Source organism: Natator depressus, chromosome 1, assembly GCF_965152275.1.
Source record: "Natator depressus isolate rNatDep1 chromosome 1, rNatDep2.hap1, whole genome shotgun sequence".
NCBI classification, from domain to species: Eukaryota; Metazoa; Chordata; order Testudines; family Cheloniidae; genus Natator; species Natator depressus.
Genome location: NC_134234.1, coordinates 183,520,460 through 183,537,146, shown reverse-complemented (window position 1 = coordinate 183,537,146; position 16,687 = coordinate 183,520,460). Strand labels below are relative to the sequence as shown.

Genomic DNA, 16,687 nt, shown 5'->3' with positions numbered 1-16,687 from the left:
TGTCAGCAATTCAGGCTGGATAGTTTAATCTTGATCAGGCTCTTTCTTCTGGTGTGGAAAGGAAAGACCACATTCTTTACTGAACTGCTCTGTGGCAGAAAAGAGGGAGAGACCAGGTGACTTTTTGAAATGTGGTGTGCAAGGGGTGAAAGGACCTTGCCCTTTGGAACATTAAATATCTGTGACTCCTTGGGTAATAGTCCCTTAGCCAGCAAATGATGACTGGTGCTGATTTTCTACAGATTGGATACAGAAACTGAATGTGCACAAAAGACTTGCAAGTGGCAAGATGCACACTTTTCATATTGTATTAGTGACCTTTTTCCACAATTACAGTGTTTACCTATCATGGATAGAAACCCTGATATGCCAGGGTTTCTATCAGAAGATTTTAGAGGAGGATTGAGGGTGCAGTCAACAAGTGGTCTCAAAGTGTGCCCCAGAAGTGAGAGAAGTTGGGGATCTTTTAAGTAAATGAAAAGTTTGTTTTGTTTTTAATTTTATTGTGGGAGTAAACTGTGTGGAGAGGGAATACACAGGATTACAGAAGTGTTTAGAGCCACTAGCCTTTGGAGCAGAGGTTCTGAACTCTATTCTGTGGAGAAGGCTAAATACCATTTTTAATGTTGGTTGTCAAGGCAGAGTAAAAATGTAAGACTTCATGGAGGTTTTCAGAGAGATCAGGTTAGAATGTCCTTTGTGTAGAAACAAAACTGTTAGCTATTTGTTTAGTACCTTATTGTTGCATTCAGCATTGCCCCCTGCTATTTCCACCCTGGGTTTCTCTTCCTTCCTCATCCTCCTTCCTGTCTTCTCTCTTCTCCTTTCTTCTCTCTGCATATTCTAATGCTAACTTAAACAATAAAAGAGTAATGCTTAAATTAGTGGGGTTAGGTTTTAGGTTCTTTGCAACCAGAAGGGCTAAAATTCACTTTTAAAAAGCATGAAAACTTAAGTTCTGCAAATTCTGAACATACTGCATAAATAAATTGCACACCTAGATCCTGCCTCTGGGTCTTGTTTGACACATCTGCTCTAGAGGCTTTGGGGGAGCCCATGAGTGTTTTGGTCTTTGATCATTATGTCACATAGCAACTAGCCTGAAGGGGAAAGGAGCCCAGTATGTCCAGGCTTCAGATCCTGTAGTAACTGCAGACTTTCACCTTTGGATGGCTGGCCAATTAGTTGCTTCTCTTGTGTAGTCACCCTACCTTCTACATACAAAGGGCTGTGTTTTAGTTGAAATTCTCTGGAGGCAAAAGGATTATGGCAATAAGATTGGGTGGTAAAGTAGAAGGGTCTAGTTCTTGGTTCAGTTCTTAGTTGTGCTATGTAAAGCCACTTGTGTGTCTAATCCAGCAACATGGAAGAGGGGAAAGGCGGAGATCTAAGTCTGAAGGAAATGGATTTTGTGGGATACCCTCATCTGATCTTAATGAGTGAATCTCAGTTGGCATTCCAGAGGAAGTGGAAACTCCCTCAATAGACAGTGGGTCACTAAGCAAACAATAATAGAATGAATACAGAATGGGATAGGGAATAATGCTCAGAGTATTACAAAGTGTTTATGTAATCAGTGATGCACACCCACCTGGAATACTGTGTTGTCTTATGACCAACCCATCTCAAATATTTTATCAGGCATTGAAATTGGTGGGTGACAAATGATTAGAGACATGGGAAGACTTCCAGTCTTTTCACACTGTGCTCATATAGAACTGTTTGTTAGAAAGAGGAGTGACTATGATAATCGGTACACTCAATTGAGTAGAAAAGGTAAATAAGACACTTCTGTTTACCCTTTCTCATAAAGTTAAGGGGACATTCAAATGCAAATTGAAAGGCAACAAACTTAAAACTGAAAAGAGGAAATTATTTTTTACACAACAGATAGTTAACAGGTGAAACTTATTTTCAGTAATATCTTGTGATAGCTTAACAGGATTCAAAGGATTAGACATGGCTATTCATGACCCATAGTTACATTAGACATGATGTGCAGATAGAGGAAAAAGCACCTAATGTGTATGACAGCCTGTAATTGACCAAGGTTAGAAGGAAAAACTTGTCAGGTTATTCCATAATTATCCATTCCATAATTATTTTGGCTTCTCAACCCCTCCCCCCCCCCCCGAAGCATCTGACACTTGGCACAGTCCGAAGCCACATGCTGGACTAGCCGGACATCACATCTGACCCAGCATGATGATTCCTGTGCTAATTGTCTGTTTTCTCTTCTCCCACCCAGCTTTCTGCAAAGGGCGAATTGTGAGGGTGCCCAAAAGCCCACTCATTCGAGTCGAAGGTACAGAGACGGTGATCCCTTGCAATGTTACTGACTATGATGGACCCAGTGAGCAGAACTTTGACTGGGAATTTTCCCAGGGAACTGACTTTGTGCGGATAGTGAGTACCTGGGACTCAACATTCACCTCCCAGCAATACCAGAAGAGGGTTGGCAGCAAGGAAATCGTGCTGAGGCGGAGCAGCAATAATGCTGTGGAACTTCTGATCAGAAGTATCCAGCCAATTGACCAAGGAGAATACAAGTGCATCACCCCCAGCACAGATGCCACTGTTCAGGGAAATTACGATGCTACAGTCCAAGTGAAAGGTATTTCCACAGGGTGAGGGGTGTTTGTAATCAGTACCAGACAAATATGTACTGCTGGGTGTTCTCATCATGTTGTGCATCTGTACAGTCCTGAGAATAGGCATAGCCCTGTTTTGTCTAAATTCCTCTTTCTGCTTATCTGAATGTGGTTCCCCCTCCCTCCAGGTCCTTTCCTAAAGCCACCCTTCAAAAATATGCTATTCAAAGGGTGGCAACAGCAGAGGGAAGTAAGATAGAGGTGAAGGAGGCACATTATTGTAAATGACACCAAACTTTTTCATATTACCAACTGCCAAAAACCAATAACACACTAAAAATTGTTTGTTCTTAGAGTCCAGGATGCTGTAAATTTACAATTTTTCCAGATTCATAGATTCCAAGGGACCATTGTGGTCATCTAGTCTGACCTCCTGTATCAAATGGGCCATAGAACGTCTCCAAAATAATTCCTAGAGCAGAGCTTTTAGAACAACATCCAATCCTGATTTTAAAATGGTCGGTGGTGGAGAATCCACCACAACCCTTGGTAAAATATTTGTTGATGTGGAGGCAGGGACGATAACTGAGGAGTGGGAGAAGGAGGATGTTTTGTAGCTGAGGTAATGTCATCTAGGGGTTTCCCAGTGCGGTAGGAATAGTTTCCCTTTTTCTAGATAGCATGCTGTGTTCCTTCAGCAGCAGCATCCTGGCTTATCTCCTTTGATGTTAGAAAAGGAGCTTTTTTTCACTTGGTGTTTCTTCTCCGAATACCATAAAAACAGCTAGGCCCTTCCCTGGGGATGTATAGTAGGTTGGAATGGTGTTGCCTTGGTCTTGCCCTAGAGAGCAGAACTAGAGGGAAAGGGGTGATGATAAAATTAAGGACTTCAATCCTGATTCCTGAAGTGGGTGGCTTGCTCTGATAAAATACCTGGGGTTTAATGTGACTTTGTTTTTTGAGGGGGCAGGAAGGTTGTGGGGGAGATGAAAGTGATTGTCCAAGACCTGCTGTGAGAATTCAGTATAATTGCACAGTTGGGTCAGTCAGCCAACAGCATTTCCCATCCCCTCTCTTTACCGTTTCCATAAACTCACATATATTACTCTGTGTGTTTTATCATGTTTTCTTCTTTAAATAGTGATTGCCGATGGCTTAACTGTGAGTGGATCCAAAGCTCGGTCCTCGAAACCTCTCAAACTGTCTGAGGGAGACTCATTTGAATTACGCTGCTCAGCTTCCACCACCTCCTCAGAACACACTCACCTGCAAGTTACTTGGGAGCTCCAGAATGGCCCAGCCTGGCAGGAAATCCTCTCTCTGACACACGAGGGCAAGTTCCAGCCCAGCCTGGAGTATGAAGAGCGCTACCTGAGTGGAGATCTGCGCTTGGACACAGTGGCAAATGACATTTACCGACTGTCTGTATCCCAGGCACTGCCTATGGATGAGGGCCTCTACAGGTGTCTTGTGAGCGAGTGGGTGAAAGGTGCAGAGAGTTCCTGGCAGAAGATCCAGGAGAAGAATGTGGAAGTAGCAAGTGTGGTAATCCAACAGACTGGTGAGTTTCAGGTGCATGGGTCTCCTTATGACTTGTAACCGTGCCACACCTAAGCCAGGAGAACTTATGAGAGCAGAAGTGAAGCAGGGAAAGCCTGGGTCAGTACTCCTGGGAGAACCTAGATTGCTGCAGGAAGTGATACTGGTGGCTCTCTTCTTTCTGAGTCAGTGCTGGGACAGGGCCTCAGCATAGTGCTGGGGGCGATGTGCTGTTGAGGGCTCTGTCTTCTAAATGAGGTATAAAATCCAGATTCAAATCACTAAGGTATGTCTACACAGCAGTTAAAAACTCACATCTGGTCTGGGTCAGGTGACTTGGGCTCACCGGGCTGTAAAATTGCTGTGTGGACATTTGGGCTTAGGCTGGAACCTGGGCTCTGGGAGCCTCCCCGCTCTCGGGGTCCCAGACGTCAGGCTCAAATGTCTTCACAGCAGTTTCTAGCCCTGCATGCTGAGCCCCGTGAGCCTGACTCGAGCCAGCCGTGGCTGTGCTGCAAGTCTTTGTATTCCACTGGAGACGTACCCCTTATGGTCATTTAATTTCCTGTCGTACCTCCCGAGGGCGGGGTTGTTACTGTGTCTTGGTGACATTTCTACTTGGGTACTTGTATTTTTCTGTCCCCAGATTCCTTTCTCCTTTTCCTCTATTTTCTGTCCTCTGGTGTTAAACAGCTGCCTCAGTCCTCCCCAGAGGTGTCTGTGCTTCAGTGGCAGGTGTGTAGTGTTTGCTGTATGTAGCTTTTCAGGGTAAAGACCAATATAATTTCAAAGTATGACTGTTTAGCTCTGCTTGTGTTCATTTTGCTGCCCCCAGCCCATTGGACTGCTTGCTCTGTAATGTTGGCAGCTGTTTAGCAAGGAGTATTTCTGAGCACTGATGTTTAGGCACTGTAAATTACATGTGTTTAGGAAACAAAAAGCCTCCTGATGCTGGGTTGAGTATCCAAATATCTCTTTCCCACAGACTTCATGAATAGATACATTGAGCACATAAGTGTGCTAGCCCTGCCAAAGTGTGGGGTTGGGGGAGTTGTAATAGTGATGCATCTTATCATGTAGTTGGTGGAAGAACAGGCATGATGTCCCCGCAGAAATGAGAGTGTGATAGTATTTTAGGAAGTGTGTGTGACAGACTGACAATATCCTGAATAAACCATATGGAATTAAGACCAACTTTATTGAATGAAGTTAAACCTTATTTAATTGGGTTTGGTGCCTTTGGGGTCTCTTGTATTGAAAATGCAATTGTTCGTGTTACTGTAGAATTGCACGTAACTTTTCTAGGGACTTGTCTAATGTAAACATTGGGAACTTCAAAAGACTTTTTTTTTAGACAATGTGTGTAAAATAAATTTCCTAGAAAATACGGGCAGGGGGGCGGGCATGGGGAGCGGTGGTGTGAGGAGAATGCAAATTATCCACTTTGTAGCTTCAAAAGGGAGAATTCAACCAGGGGAGGAAAACCCATTGTCCACTAACAACCTGCTCCTGGAAACTCCAGCTCTAAGACCCCTGAACTGTATAAAAGATGGACTAAACGTGTTATGAGGGTCCTGATTGTGAGCTGAAGCTGTGATGAACTTGTGAAATCTGGATGGGGTGTGGAAGGACTACTCTGCTAGAGGCGGCGTTAGGGTTGGGAGATTCTCCGGTGAGCTTACCACTACACATGTAGATTCTTTAGTGTTTTCTCTATAGTGCTTTTTATCTTAAGAATAAAATAGGCTTGCACAGGAAGAACTGTGTAGTCATTTATACCTCTGTTATCAGTCTCTGAAGGGAAAGCAAATAGGTGAGGTTGGGCAGCCTGCTTGTGCTGGGAATAACACAGTGTAGGCAGGGAGCTGGGCCTCCTGGAAGTTCCCTGATCAGAAAGAAGTGAGGTGTTTGTCTCCACCCAAGAAAGGCAACAGCTGGGGAGCTGGAAGCCTGAGAGGGGGTGCCCTTGCTGGATTTCTGAGGGGAAATACAGGTGAAGTTCTCCTGAACTGTGACAGTGTGCTCAGGCAGTAGAGGCATCTGACATGTGAAATCCTTTGCCAGAGAGAGAACCCAGAACTTAGGGTTAGATAGCTAATTTTGGTTGGTGGGGCTTAGTTGTGAGCTCTGCTGGATCAATCTGCTCCCTCTTCTCTTAGGGTATGTCTGCTAGACAGGAAAGCTCTCAAATGCTCTCTCCAGAGCCATGGGGTACAGTACTGAGTAAGGGCTCTAATTCTGGCATTGCCTTGTCAAGTCCTTAAATTTTTGAGAAGCTTGCTTATGTAGGTGGGGTTTAATCAGTGGTTGAATGAAAGGGGAGGGGGCACTAGGGACCAGCAACGCTGTGTATGATATTTTACTGCATTTTTGCTGATATTTTTTATTTTGTTATAGGCTTCTAAATTCAGCCTGGTCAATGGCAGCACTAGCAATTTGTCAGGAGCAGGAGACCTGTCCTAAATTGCATAACGTTGAGTAGATCACCTCCTCCTCCTTATATATAAAATGAGGGTGGTCCGGTGTGGCCTGTACATGCTGTATATACCATCATGCAACGTGGCCTGACTGCTTGGCTTTGGAGAGCATTTTGTACTGGGTCCTGTAGCCTCTGTAGACTGTACCTCCATATTAAAGACAAAGGTGGATGCAGTGTATTCCAGGCTATTTTGGCCGTCCTGGACACTACAATCTCTTCTGTAAATAAGGAGGTGTGAACCTGCAAAACTGATATAGTACTGTTAATTTGTGCACATAGGCTATGTAACTTCATGAACTCGTTGCTGCTAACCTTGTCCTATTGCTACCTTCCGTTCTCTTGTTTGTCACATTTGCTTGCCTTGTTTTAAATTTGATTCTAAGATTTCGGGCACAGGGACTTGTCTTCTTCCTATTGTTAAGTGCACCATCTAGCACAGTGGGCCTGTAATCCTGAATGGGTCATTCAGGCACTTCAGTGATGATAGAACAAAGGAGGCTCAGGAATGTGGGGAGGGGTGAGATTCTTACAAAAGTATCTCTTGGTTTATAAATGTAATGTTTGAGTGCCCCTGGCTTGTGTGAAGATACTTAAGTTTCTTGGAGGCTCCCTTCACCTTACAGTGGAGTTGTAATGTTAGTCTATTACAACCCTGGATAATTACTGTGAAGGTTTTACTGTCCTCTCTACTCATATCATGATGATCCTAACAGGAAAAACTAATGACCCCTTAGTCAGGCTGTGAGGAGGTACTTGGGGCATATAGGTGACTGCAACTCTGCAGGTCTCCTGTATTGTGGTGTCAGCTTGAGCCTTCTCACTTTTCTGTGCTGTCAGATGCAGTGGTAAGCTGTGAGAGGAGTAATTCTTGGTTTTAAAGACAAGGGCTTTGAAAATTGAGAAAAAACACATAGGGCTTGTCTACTCTACCCGCCGGATCGGCAGGCAGCGATCAATCCAGTGGGGGTCGATTTATCGCATCTCATATAGACGCGATAAATCAACCGCTGAGCGCTCTCCCGTCGACTCTGGTACTCCCACCAGAACGAGGAGCGCAAGTGGGAGTTGACGGGGGAGCGTCACCTGTCGACTTACTGCAGTGGAGACACCGCGGTGGGTAGATCTAAGTATGTCGACTTCAGCTACGCTATTTACGTAGCTGAAGTTGCTGGATCTTAGATCAATCCTGCCCGGTAGTGTAGATAAGCCCATAGGTTCTTGCATTTATATAGTACCATTTCCAAGAATCCCTAAATGCTTTACAAGCTGATAGGCAATAGGTACAGGAATGAGCATCTAAGCAGAAATCACTTCACCCACCATAAAAATGCCCAACCACCTTCTGAGGTGAGCACATGGTCACTGTTAAGGAACATGTAACAACTCTGCTTGTACAGGGTCTAGTAGAATTGGGCTCTTAATCCTTGGTTCGGGTCCTTGGGATCCTTAGGTCCCTTAGAATTCTAATCAGGGATTAGAGCCAGTTCAACCAGACAGTGTACAAACAATAGCTCAAACAGTCCTTGGACATGTGCATAAACAAATAGACAAATGAAGGAGAGCGGACAGGGTAACAGACACCTGAAAAGTCTTGCAGCAGGAGGTAAATAGCACTTGTTAACAAAGCATAAGGGATGAAAAGTGTGGAAGTCCCTCCTAATACATGCTTTTCATTATTAAAATAGGGCTGTCAAGCGATTAAAAAAATTAATTGTGATTAATCGCAATTAATTGTATGATTAATCGCGCTGTTAAACAATAGAATGCTATTTATATAAATATTTTTGGATATTTTCCACGTTTTCAAATATATTAATTTCAATTACAATGCCGAATACAAAGTGTACAGTGCTCACTTTATATTTTTTTATTATAAATATTTTCACTGTAAAAATAAAAAATAGTATTTTTCAATTCACTTAATACAAGTACTGTAGTGCAGTCTCTTTATCATGAAGGTTGAACTTACAAATGTAGAATTATGTACAAAAAATAACTGCACTCAAAAACAAAACAATGTAAAACTTTAGAGCCCACAAGTCCACTCAGTCCTACTTCTTGTTCAGCCAATCGCTCAGACAAACAAGTTTGTTTACATTTGCAGGAGATAATGCTGCCCGCTTCTTGTTTACAATGTCACCTGAAACAGGTGTTTACATGGCATTGTTGTAGCTGGTGTCACAAGATATTTACATGCCAGATGTGATAAAGATTCTTAAGTCCCTTCATGCTTCAGCCACCATTCCAGAGGACATGCTTCTGCTCGATAATGATCCAAAGCAGTGCAGACCAATGTATATTCATTTTCATTATCTGAGTCAGATGCCACCAGCAGAAGGTTGATTTTTCTTTTTTGGTGGTTTGAGTTCTGTAGTTTTCGCATTGGAGTGTTGCTCTTTTAAGACTTCTGAAAGCATGTTCCACACCTCATCCCTCTCAGATTTTGGAAAGCACTTAAATCTTGGGTCATGTGTTGTAGCTATCTTTTAGAAATCTCTCATTGGTACCTTCTTTCCATCTTGTCAAATCTGCAATGAAAGTGTTCTTAAAACGAACAATATGCTGGGCCATCATCCGAGACTGCTATAACATGAAATATATGGCAGAATGCAGGTAAAACACAGAGTAGGAGATATACAATTCTCCCCCAAGAAGTTCAGTCACAAATTTAATTAACACATTATTTTTTTAACGAGCATCATCAGCATGGAGACATGTCCTCTGGAATGGTGGCCAAAGCATGAAGGGGCATATGAATGTTTAGCATATCTGGCATGTAAATACCTTGCAGTGCTGGCTACAAAAGTGCCATGTGAACGTATGTTCTCACTTTCTGGTGACGTAAATAAGAAGCGGGCAGCATTATCTCCTGTAAGTGTAAACAAACTTGTTTGTCTTAGTGATTGGCTGAACAAGAAGTTGGACTGAGTGGACTTGTAGGTGCTAAAGTTTTACATTGTTTTGTTTTTGAGTGCAGTTATATAACCAAAAAAATCTACCTTTGTAAGTTGCACTATGGTACTTATATGAGATGAATTGAAAAATATGATTTCTTTTGTTTATCATTTTTACAGTGCAATTATGTATAATAAAAATAATATAAAGTGAGTACTGTACACTTTGTATTCTGTAATTGAATATATTTGAATATGTAGAAACATCCAAAATATTAAATACATTTCAACTGGTATTCTATTGTTTAACAGTGCAATTAAAACGGCGATTAATAGCGATTAATTCTTTTGTTAATCATGTGAGTTAACTGCGAGTAATCAACACACCTAATGTAAACTAAACTAAATTGATGCTGTCATCAGCTGTGCAGCCTACTGATCACAAAGGTCCTCTCTGAATGCTGCCTGTGACCATGTGTTCTGTGGACTGAGTACAACCACTGGCCGGGAGAGGAGTCTGTTAAATGCTCTGAGTAAGTTTCCCAGAGCTGAAGAAGGGTTCTGTGTAGCTTGAAAGCTTGTCTCTCTCTCCAGCAGAAGTTGGTCCAACAAATGATATTCCCTCACCCACCTTGTCTCGCTAATATCCTGGGACTGATATAGCGACAACAACACTGAGTAGCCATTTGCATTGCTGTAAAATCTATAGTGTATGTTGGACTCTGTAGTATGTGAAGAAGCAGCAGTCTATGGAACTACCATTGCCCTCTGTGCACTTTCATTTCTGGTCTCAGCAACCCCCTTAAGGTGAGTCAGGAGTTCAAGATTTGGCCATGGCTGCTTACATGAAGTCACGCTTAACTTTCTGTAGCTGTTGCTGCTGCTTTTCTTTTATCTTTTCATTTTTATTTATTTATTCATTCATTCATTCTTTGGTCATAGGAGCTCAAAATTGTTTAGACAGAGACCAAATTCAGCTCTGATATAAATGGGTGCACTTCAGTAGGAGTTCTGCCTTCTGTGAATTAGACCCCAAATGTCTCAGCACCACAGTAAGATAAGGAAATATTATCCACCTTTTTCTCATGGGGAAGCAAGTGCAGAGGTTGTTCCTTGCCTAAAGACACACCGGAAGTCTGTAGCAAAGCTGGGAATAAAAACTTAAGTCTTGATTTCTCCCTCCCATGTCCTAACTGCTATACACACTCATAGTTTGCAACTTTTATAGATAGGTACAAACCTGTAGTCAAGTCACAGAGCACTGAAAGCAGAGAGCTGAAGTTACTTAAGAACTTGCCGTACCAGAGCAGTAGGCACTAAATAGTTTGTGACAAACTCTTGAATACTTGTCTTGTCTTGTTTTTTAATATTCAAGCTCTGGATGTGCTTATTGCCACAAGCAACATGTCTGTGACTGAAAGGGATTCCCTGGACCTAACCTGCAACATCACAACAGACCGAAGTGGCATCTTCCAAGCTCAGGTGACGTGGTACTTCAGGGAGTCACTTGATGATACCTTGTCGGATGCCCGGGTTTTGATAAGTGTGGACCGTGATTCTGTGGTCAGCAACTCTCCCCTCATCAGCCTGAGTCACATGGATAGAAATTCCTATCACCTGCTGGTGCGTGATGTGGGTGTGGAAGACTCTGGCTACTATTTCTGCCAAGCATCTGTCTGGGTGCCACAGCACAATGGGAGCTGGCACAAGGTGGTGGAGAAGACCTCTTCACCAGTCAGCGTGATGGTGACAGCATTAGGTGAGTGGCTCCATCCTGAGGCTCAACAGATAATGAGCCATTATTTTCCTGTGTTCAATTCCACTCTGGAGTATGCAGGGCAAAGACATTACAGGGTCTGTTCTGGGCACCCCTCTATCCTATTGACCACAGATATGGAAAAATGTTCCTATGCCAGAGTCTTTTTATCCATGCCCCTTGCGATACAGATCTATTCACACCCACTCTTCTGGCCTCTGTTGTCATGTATTTTAGGAAAGAGAGGCATGCTGGAGATTTGCCAGGAGCCTAAGGGCTTTGTACTACAACCTACAGTAACTGGTGAACTCTGGAGCTTCCACACCTTTAGTAGCCTGATAAGTCCCTATGGGGGCGGTTATCTTTATTCTTTTATGACCCGTTGTTCCATAAGTGTGACTTAGTAATCTGTTCTGTAAAGGTTTTTATACTGCACTCACTGAATATTAAGACAGATGGTATTTGTTTGCATGTGACCATTAATGTAAGTTGACCTGGACTAGCGGAATTTTCTATTCACTGTAAATAAGTTTTAAAATTTTAGAAATGAGTGAATTTTTCTAATTTAACCGTACAAATAAACAAAGAATTGTCTGTTTGGCTGTACACAGGACTACCAAGCCAGGCAGTCTTCGTACAGTAACTTCTCGTGGCTCCACTCACTAACCACAAGTGTCTAATCTAGTCGTAAATTTACTGACCTTATAGTTACTTTTTAGTGTTCTCCCCTATATTTCTTTATTATAGAGACCCTTAATACCATATGACATCAAGGGACTTGTTTTACAAGTCAAAGGTCATGCCATGTGTCACTTAGGAGTATGTCATGTCTTCCAGTTCATACGGTATGTTAAAAATCCTTGAATTCTTAAGCTACAAAGATCCTGTTTTTATGCAAATATCCTGAGAAGCGAACAGTCACGCTGGAGTGATCCAGAAAACCAAACCTAAGCAGAATTTCTAAAGAGCTGTATTTTTCAGTTTGCCATGACATGTCAGCCTCTCTCAATGAATGATTAAAACAATTTCTTTATTTGACTTCTGCATTTAGGATCTAAATTACTTCTGACAGCATTTCAAACCTGGAGGAAGTGGGGGGGCATTTCTACCTACTCTCTATGCTAAAATCCAGAAAGTACTGATTATCTTTCAGAGTTAACTGAGCCTAGTACCAGTTAATGCTTAGGCTGGTGTGCAAGGTACCCCACTCCCCCCAGTTCTACCAGTGCACTCAGTTGTGGCTTGAAGCCTCCTACTATTCCTGTTCAGAGCCATTCCTGATCAGACACTAGCAGTAATGCCAAACTGTGGCGCTGGTCTGAGGATTAGAATGGAGGCCAACAAGCCTAAATTCGGGTCTGAACCCAGGTACTTGGAAGCGAATGGCCAAGTCACGAGGTTGACCGTCCCACTGAGACCCCTTTGGGTTACTCTTTATTTCCCATATGCATTGTAGGGAGAAGAGACACACTTCTGTCTCCATCTCCAAAACAGTAAATAGCCATTAACATTTTAAAAAATGTTCCCAATATGCTTTAGGAGAGGGATGCCATTGCTATCCTGTGCTGGTCCCCGTCTTCCTTTAAACCATCATCTGGCCATTCCCAACTTCCTGTTACATTTCTGGGCTTCAAAACCTGGCTGCAGCAGGTCACTTTGTCTCTGGTCTGAAGCATCCCTTAGGCTGGTAGAAATTTCCTGTCCTATCTCTCACCGGTTGCCTGAGATACAGGAGTGTATAAATGTTACTCCTCATACAATACTGCTGCCTAGGGCTGGGAGGGAGTGGGAGAAGAGTTCTCAGCATGTGAGGTTCTAAACTGCATCCTAAACTCACCACTAACCCCCTCCTCCTTGATTGAAGTTCAGTGCGAACGTGGTATTAAGTCACTGAACTGTCAGTGAGGCTGTTCGTTGACAGCTGACAGAGTGGAGGAATGAGGCTTATCCAGGGAGCCTTTTATTCCTTTTAAATCCTCTGTTTGAGAGTGTCTGTCAGTGTGATGTGCCTAGCCAGAGTGGTGCTGTCAAAGCCAAAACACTCCCTAGCATTCCTTCCTCCTCCTCAATAATAATTAATTATTATTAATAATAATAAATAATTAATACTAATACCAAAGTGATTACCTGAAAACTGTTTCTTTCAGCTCTTTTCTCATCCTGTTCCTGGCCTGAGAAGAACTTCAGCCTTCAAACTCTCCCATGTTTGTACCAAGCTGCTAAAGCAGTCACAGGACACAACCTTCTGTAGCTACCACTCTTGAATCATAACCCCTCTGGCTTTGGAGGGGTCAGATTACTGCAGTATGGTTTAAGTAACTTGTCCTTCAGTTTCCAGTCTTGAAGATTATTGCTGTGTGTAAACGGGATGTGAGGAGTGGTATAGTTGTCTAGGATCTGTGGGGATTTAGTTCTCTCAAGGATCGCGGTGTTGAGTCTCATGACCTCCCACACAGACCCTGTTGTTTGAAGGTGGAACCAGAATTCTGTGCATTTTTTTTTAAGGTCTTGTTTATACTGGGAATTTTAGGGAAATTTCCCACTGTTACTGGTGCTAGCAACCATGGAAGCAGTAGTGTAAACTAGCTTCTTTCATTTTTACCCTGGTCATCTAATCCTGTAAAAACCAATGATTAAAACAACTGATGTCTAGTCTACATTAGTGCTCCCATGGTTACTAGCACTGATGAAACTGCACTAGAGATAGCAACTACGGGAGATTCCCTTAAAATTTCCAGTGTAGATGTAGCCAGATTAAGTGGAATTGTACTATCAAATGCACCCGGAGAGAAAAGGCGCTAGGGCTGACCTCCTCGCGTTTCTGCTAACATGTTCTAGTGCAGAGGTGGGCAAACTACGGCCCGCGGGCCACATCGGGCCCACTGGACCCTCCTGCCTGGTCCCTGAGCTCCTGGCCCAGGAGGCTCACCCCCGGCCCCTCCTTTGCTGTTCCCCCTTCCCCGCAGCCTCCGCTCACTGCGCTGCTGGCGCAATGCTCTGGGCTGGGGGGCTGCGAGCTCCTTGGGCAGCGTAGCCTGACTCAGTGCTCCGTGCTGCGCAGTGCGTGGCTGGCTCCAGCCGGGCGGCGCGGCTGTAGCTCTGCCAGCCACCGGCGCTTCAGGTAGCACGGTAAGGGGGTAGGGAGTGTGCGGGGGGGGGGGGGGGGAGATGGGCAGGGGGCAGGGCGGTCAGAGGGTGGGGAATGGCTGGGCAGAATGGGGGCAGTCAGGAAGGGGGAAGGGTTGGATGGGGCGGCAGGGGGCGGTCTGGGGAGGGGTAGTCAGGAAGGAGAGGAGGGGTTGGATGGGGTGGCAGGGGGCAGTGTGGGGGTTCTGGGGGCGGTCAAGGGACAGGGAGCAGGGGGGTGGGGGGTTGATGGGGCAGGGATCCTGGGGGGGTGGGCCGTCAGGGAATGGGGGGCTTGGATGGGGCAGGAGTCCGCGGGGGGGGGTCCGTCGGGGACGAGAAGCGGTGGCGGGAGGGGGGGGGGGAAATAGGGGATGGAAGCCGGGCCACACTTGGCTGTTTGGGGAGGCATAGCCTCCCCTAACCGGCCCTCCATACAATTTCCGAAACCTGATGCGGCCCAAAAAGTTTGCCCGCTCCTGTTCTAGTGCCATGTTTGAGAGAGGGCTACATTTTAGACTTGCATTTCCTTCTTTGTCCCAGTTATAGACAATTACTGTTTCTGAGATTAATACATCAACCACAAGATAAAGGAATAAAGAATAAATTTGTTGAAAACAAAAACAAAATGTTGGGATATTTAGTCAGAAAACAGTAGGAAGTTGTTTTTCAAGTAACATTAAAAAAAGTAATTCAGGAAAAATAAGTCTTATCATTGGTAGAAAAGCACTTATTTCCATAACTAAAATTCAGTGTTGAGAGATTCTTACCATAGTAGCTCAGTTCACAAGCCTGTAGTCTGCTGTCTCTGTAATCTAGTCGAGAACAAGGTCATGCACCCTTGTCTCATCCTTTCCTGGGTCAGGACACCCAGCTATTCCAACCTTCGATTCGGCTGCTCAGCTCTTAAACTATGAACCTTGAGAGATTCCAGCTCCATACAGGTCATACCACTTCACAATTCAAACTCAAAATTGCTTTTGGTACGTGCATCCTTGCTTGTCATGTTAACCAGCTAAACATTCTAGGATGCTTGCTGGAGTTAACCTTGACAAGGTGTTGGCACTGTCCAGGGTGGAGGCAGGAGTTGGTATTGGGGATCTGTGGGGCGTGGGACTGTAAGTGGGAAGGGGTGATGTCTGGGGATGGCCTTTTTATCCTGGAGACGGAGAGGAGATGGGGTGTCATTTACTAGAGTCTCAACTGATCAGTTTGCAACTTGAGAATGAAGAGTCCCAAGTCGTACATTCATCCTGAACTCTCTGAGGAAACACAAAAGGTGATTTAAAATCTGAGACTGAAACTTGCACACTTGGATGTCAGAGAACAGGCCAGGGAAGGAAACGTTATTTCTCAGAGGCCACATCATCTTGAGAGGCTTTGGACCTGATTTTTCTGAAGTACTGGACGCTGGCAACTCCCACTAAAGTCCATGAGAGCTGAAAATCAAGCTCAATGAGTAAGTTGGATGCTTAAAATAAAAGGCCACTTATGAAAATTTTGACCTCTGGGACTTGCTGATGGTCTCACAAATCTATGGCAGAGCCTGAGTCCAGGTTCCGAGTCCCTTGATTTTACAAGTCTTCTATATTTAGCCCACATGCTTTTTCTGTGTCGTGTTTGATAGCTCCAGATCTCAGGACTGCACTTGGTTTTCACTGTTACCTGGGTGTTTGCTTTTTACTTGCTACTTTTAACATGTTCTCTTGGCTTTCTTCCCGCTTTCCCAATTCCCTTGCAGAGCTGGACTACCAGATAGTTCTGAATGCTTCTAAAACGCCTAAATTTTCAGACGACCCCACAGAATTGGAGTGCAGGATCGTGAATGCGCAGAACACAGAAGCAAACATACGTTTTACCGTCTCTTGGTATTACAGAATGCGCCTGCGCAATGACGCTGTTGTGACGGATGAACTTCTTGCCACTATGGATGCAGACTGGACGTTGCTGGTTGGGGATAAGAGCAAACAGAGGACCCAGAATGGGGAAATAATTTTCTCTAAACAGGCCATGGATACTTTCAGTTTACGAATCCAATGGACCTCCGAAGCAGACAGAGGGGATTATTACTGTGTCGTCTCTGCCTGGAGCAGGCACCACAACAACAGCTGGGTAAAGAGCAAGGATGTGACATCCGCGCTGGTCAGCGTTTTCTGGGCTATCCAAGGTAGGTACTTCACACTTACTGGTTTAAATCTCTTGCTGCTGATAGGTGCTGATTTCACAGCTTTCTCTTATATAGCACCTCTCAGCCAGAAGCATTCCAGTGGGCTTTGGAAGCGCGCGCTCCCTCCCTCCCTCC

The 16,687-nt window shown here is 44.2% G+C and overlaps 1 protein-coding gene across 1 annotated transcript in view; it reads left to right on the top strand.

Moving 5' to 3' along the window:
* Positions 1-16,687, top strand: part of PTGFRN (prostaglandin F2 receptor inhibitor) — a 95,107-nt gene that overhangs the window by 39,588 nt on the left and 38,832 nt on the right. The window contains exons 2-5 of the mRNA XM_074972035.1: positions 2,249-2,614; positions 3,733-4,152; positions 10,879-11,262; positions 16,127-16,552. Of these exons, the coding sequence (XP_074828136.1) occupies positions 2,249-2,614; positions 3,733-4,152; positions 10,879-11,262; positions 16,127-16,552 (1,596 nt within the window). The remainder of the gene's footprint in view (positions 1-2,248; positions 2,615-3,732; positions 4,153-10,878; positions 11,263-16,126; positions 16,553-16,687) is intronic.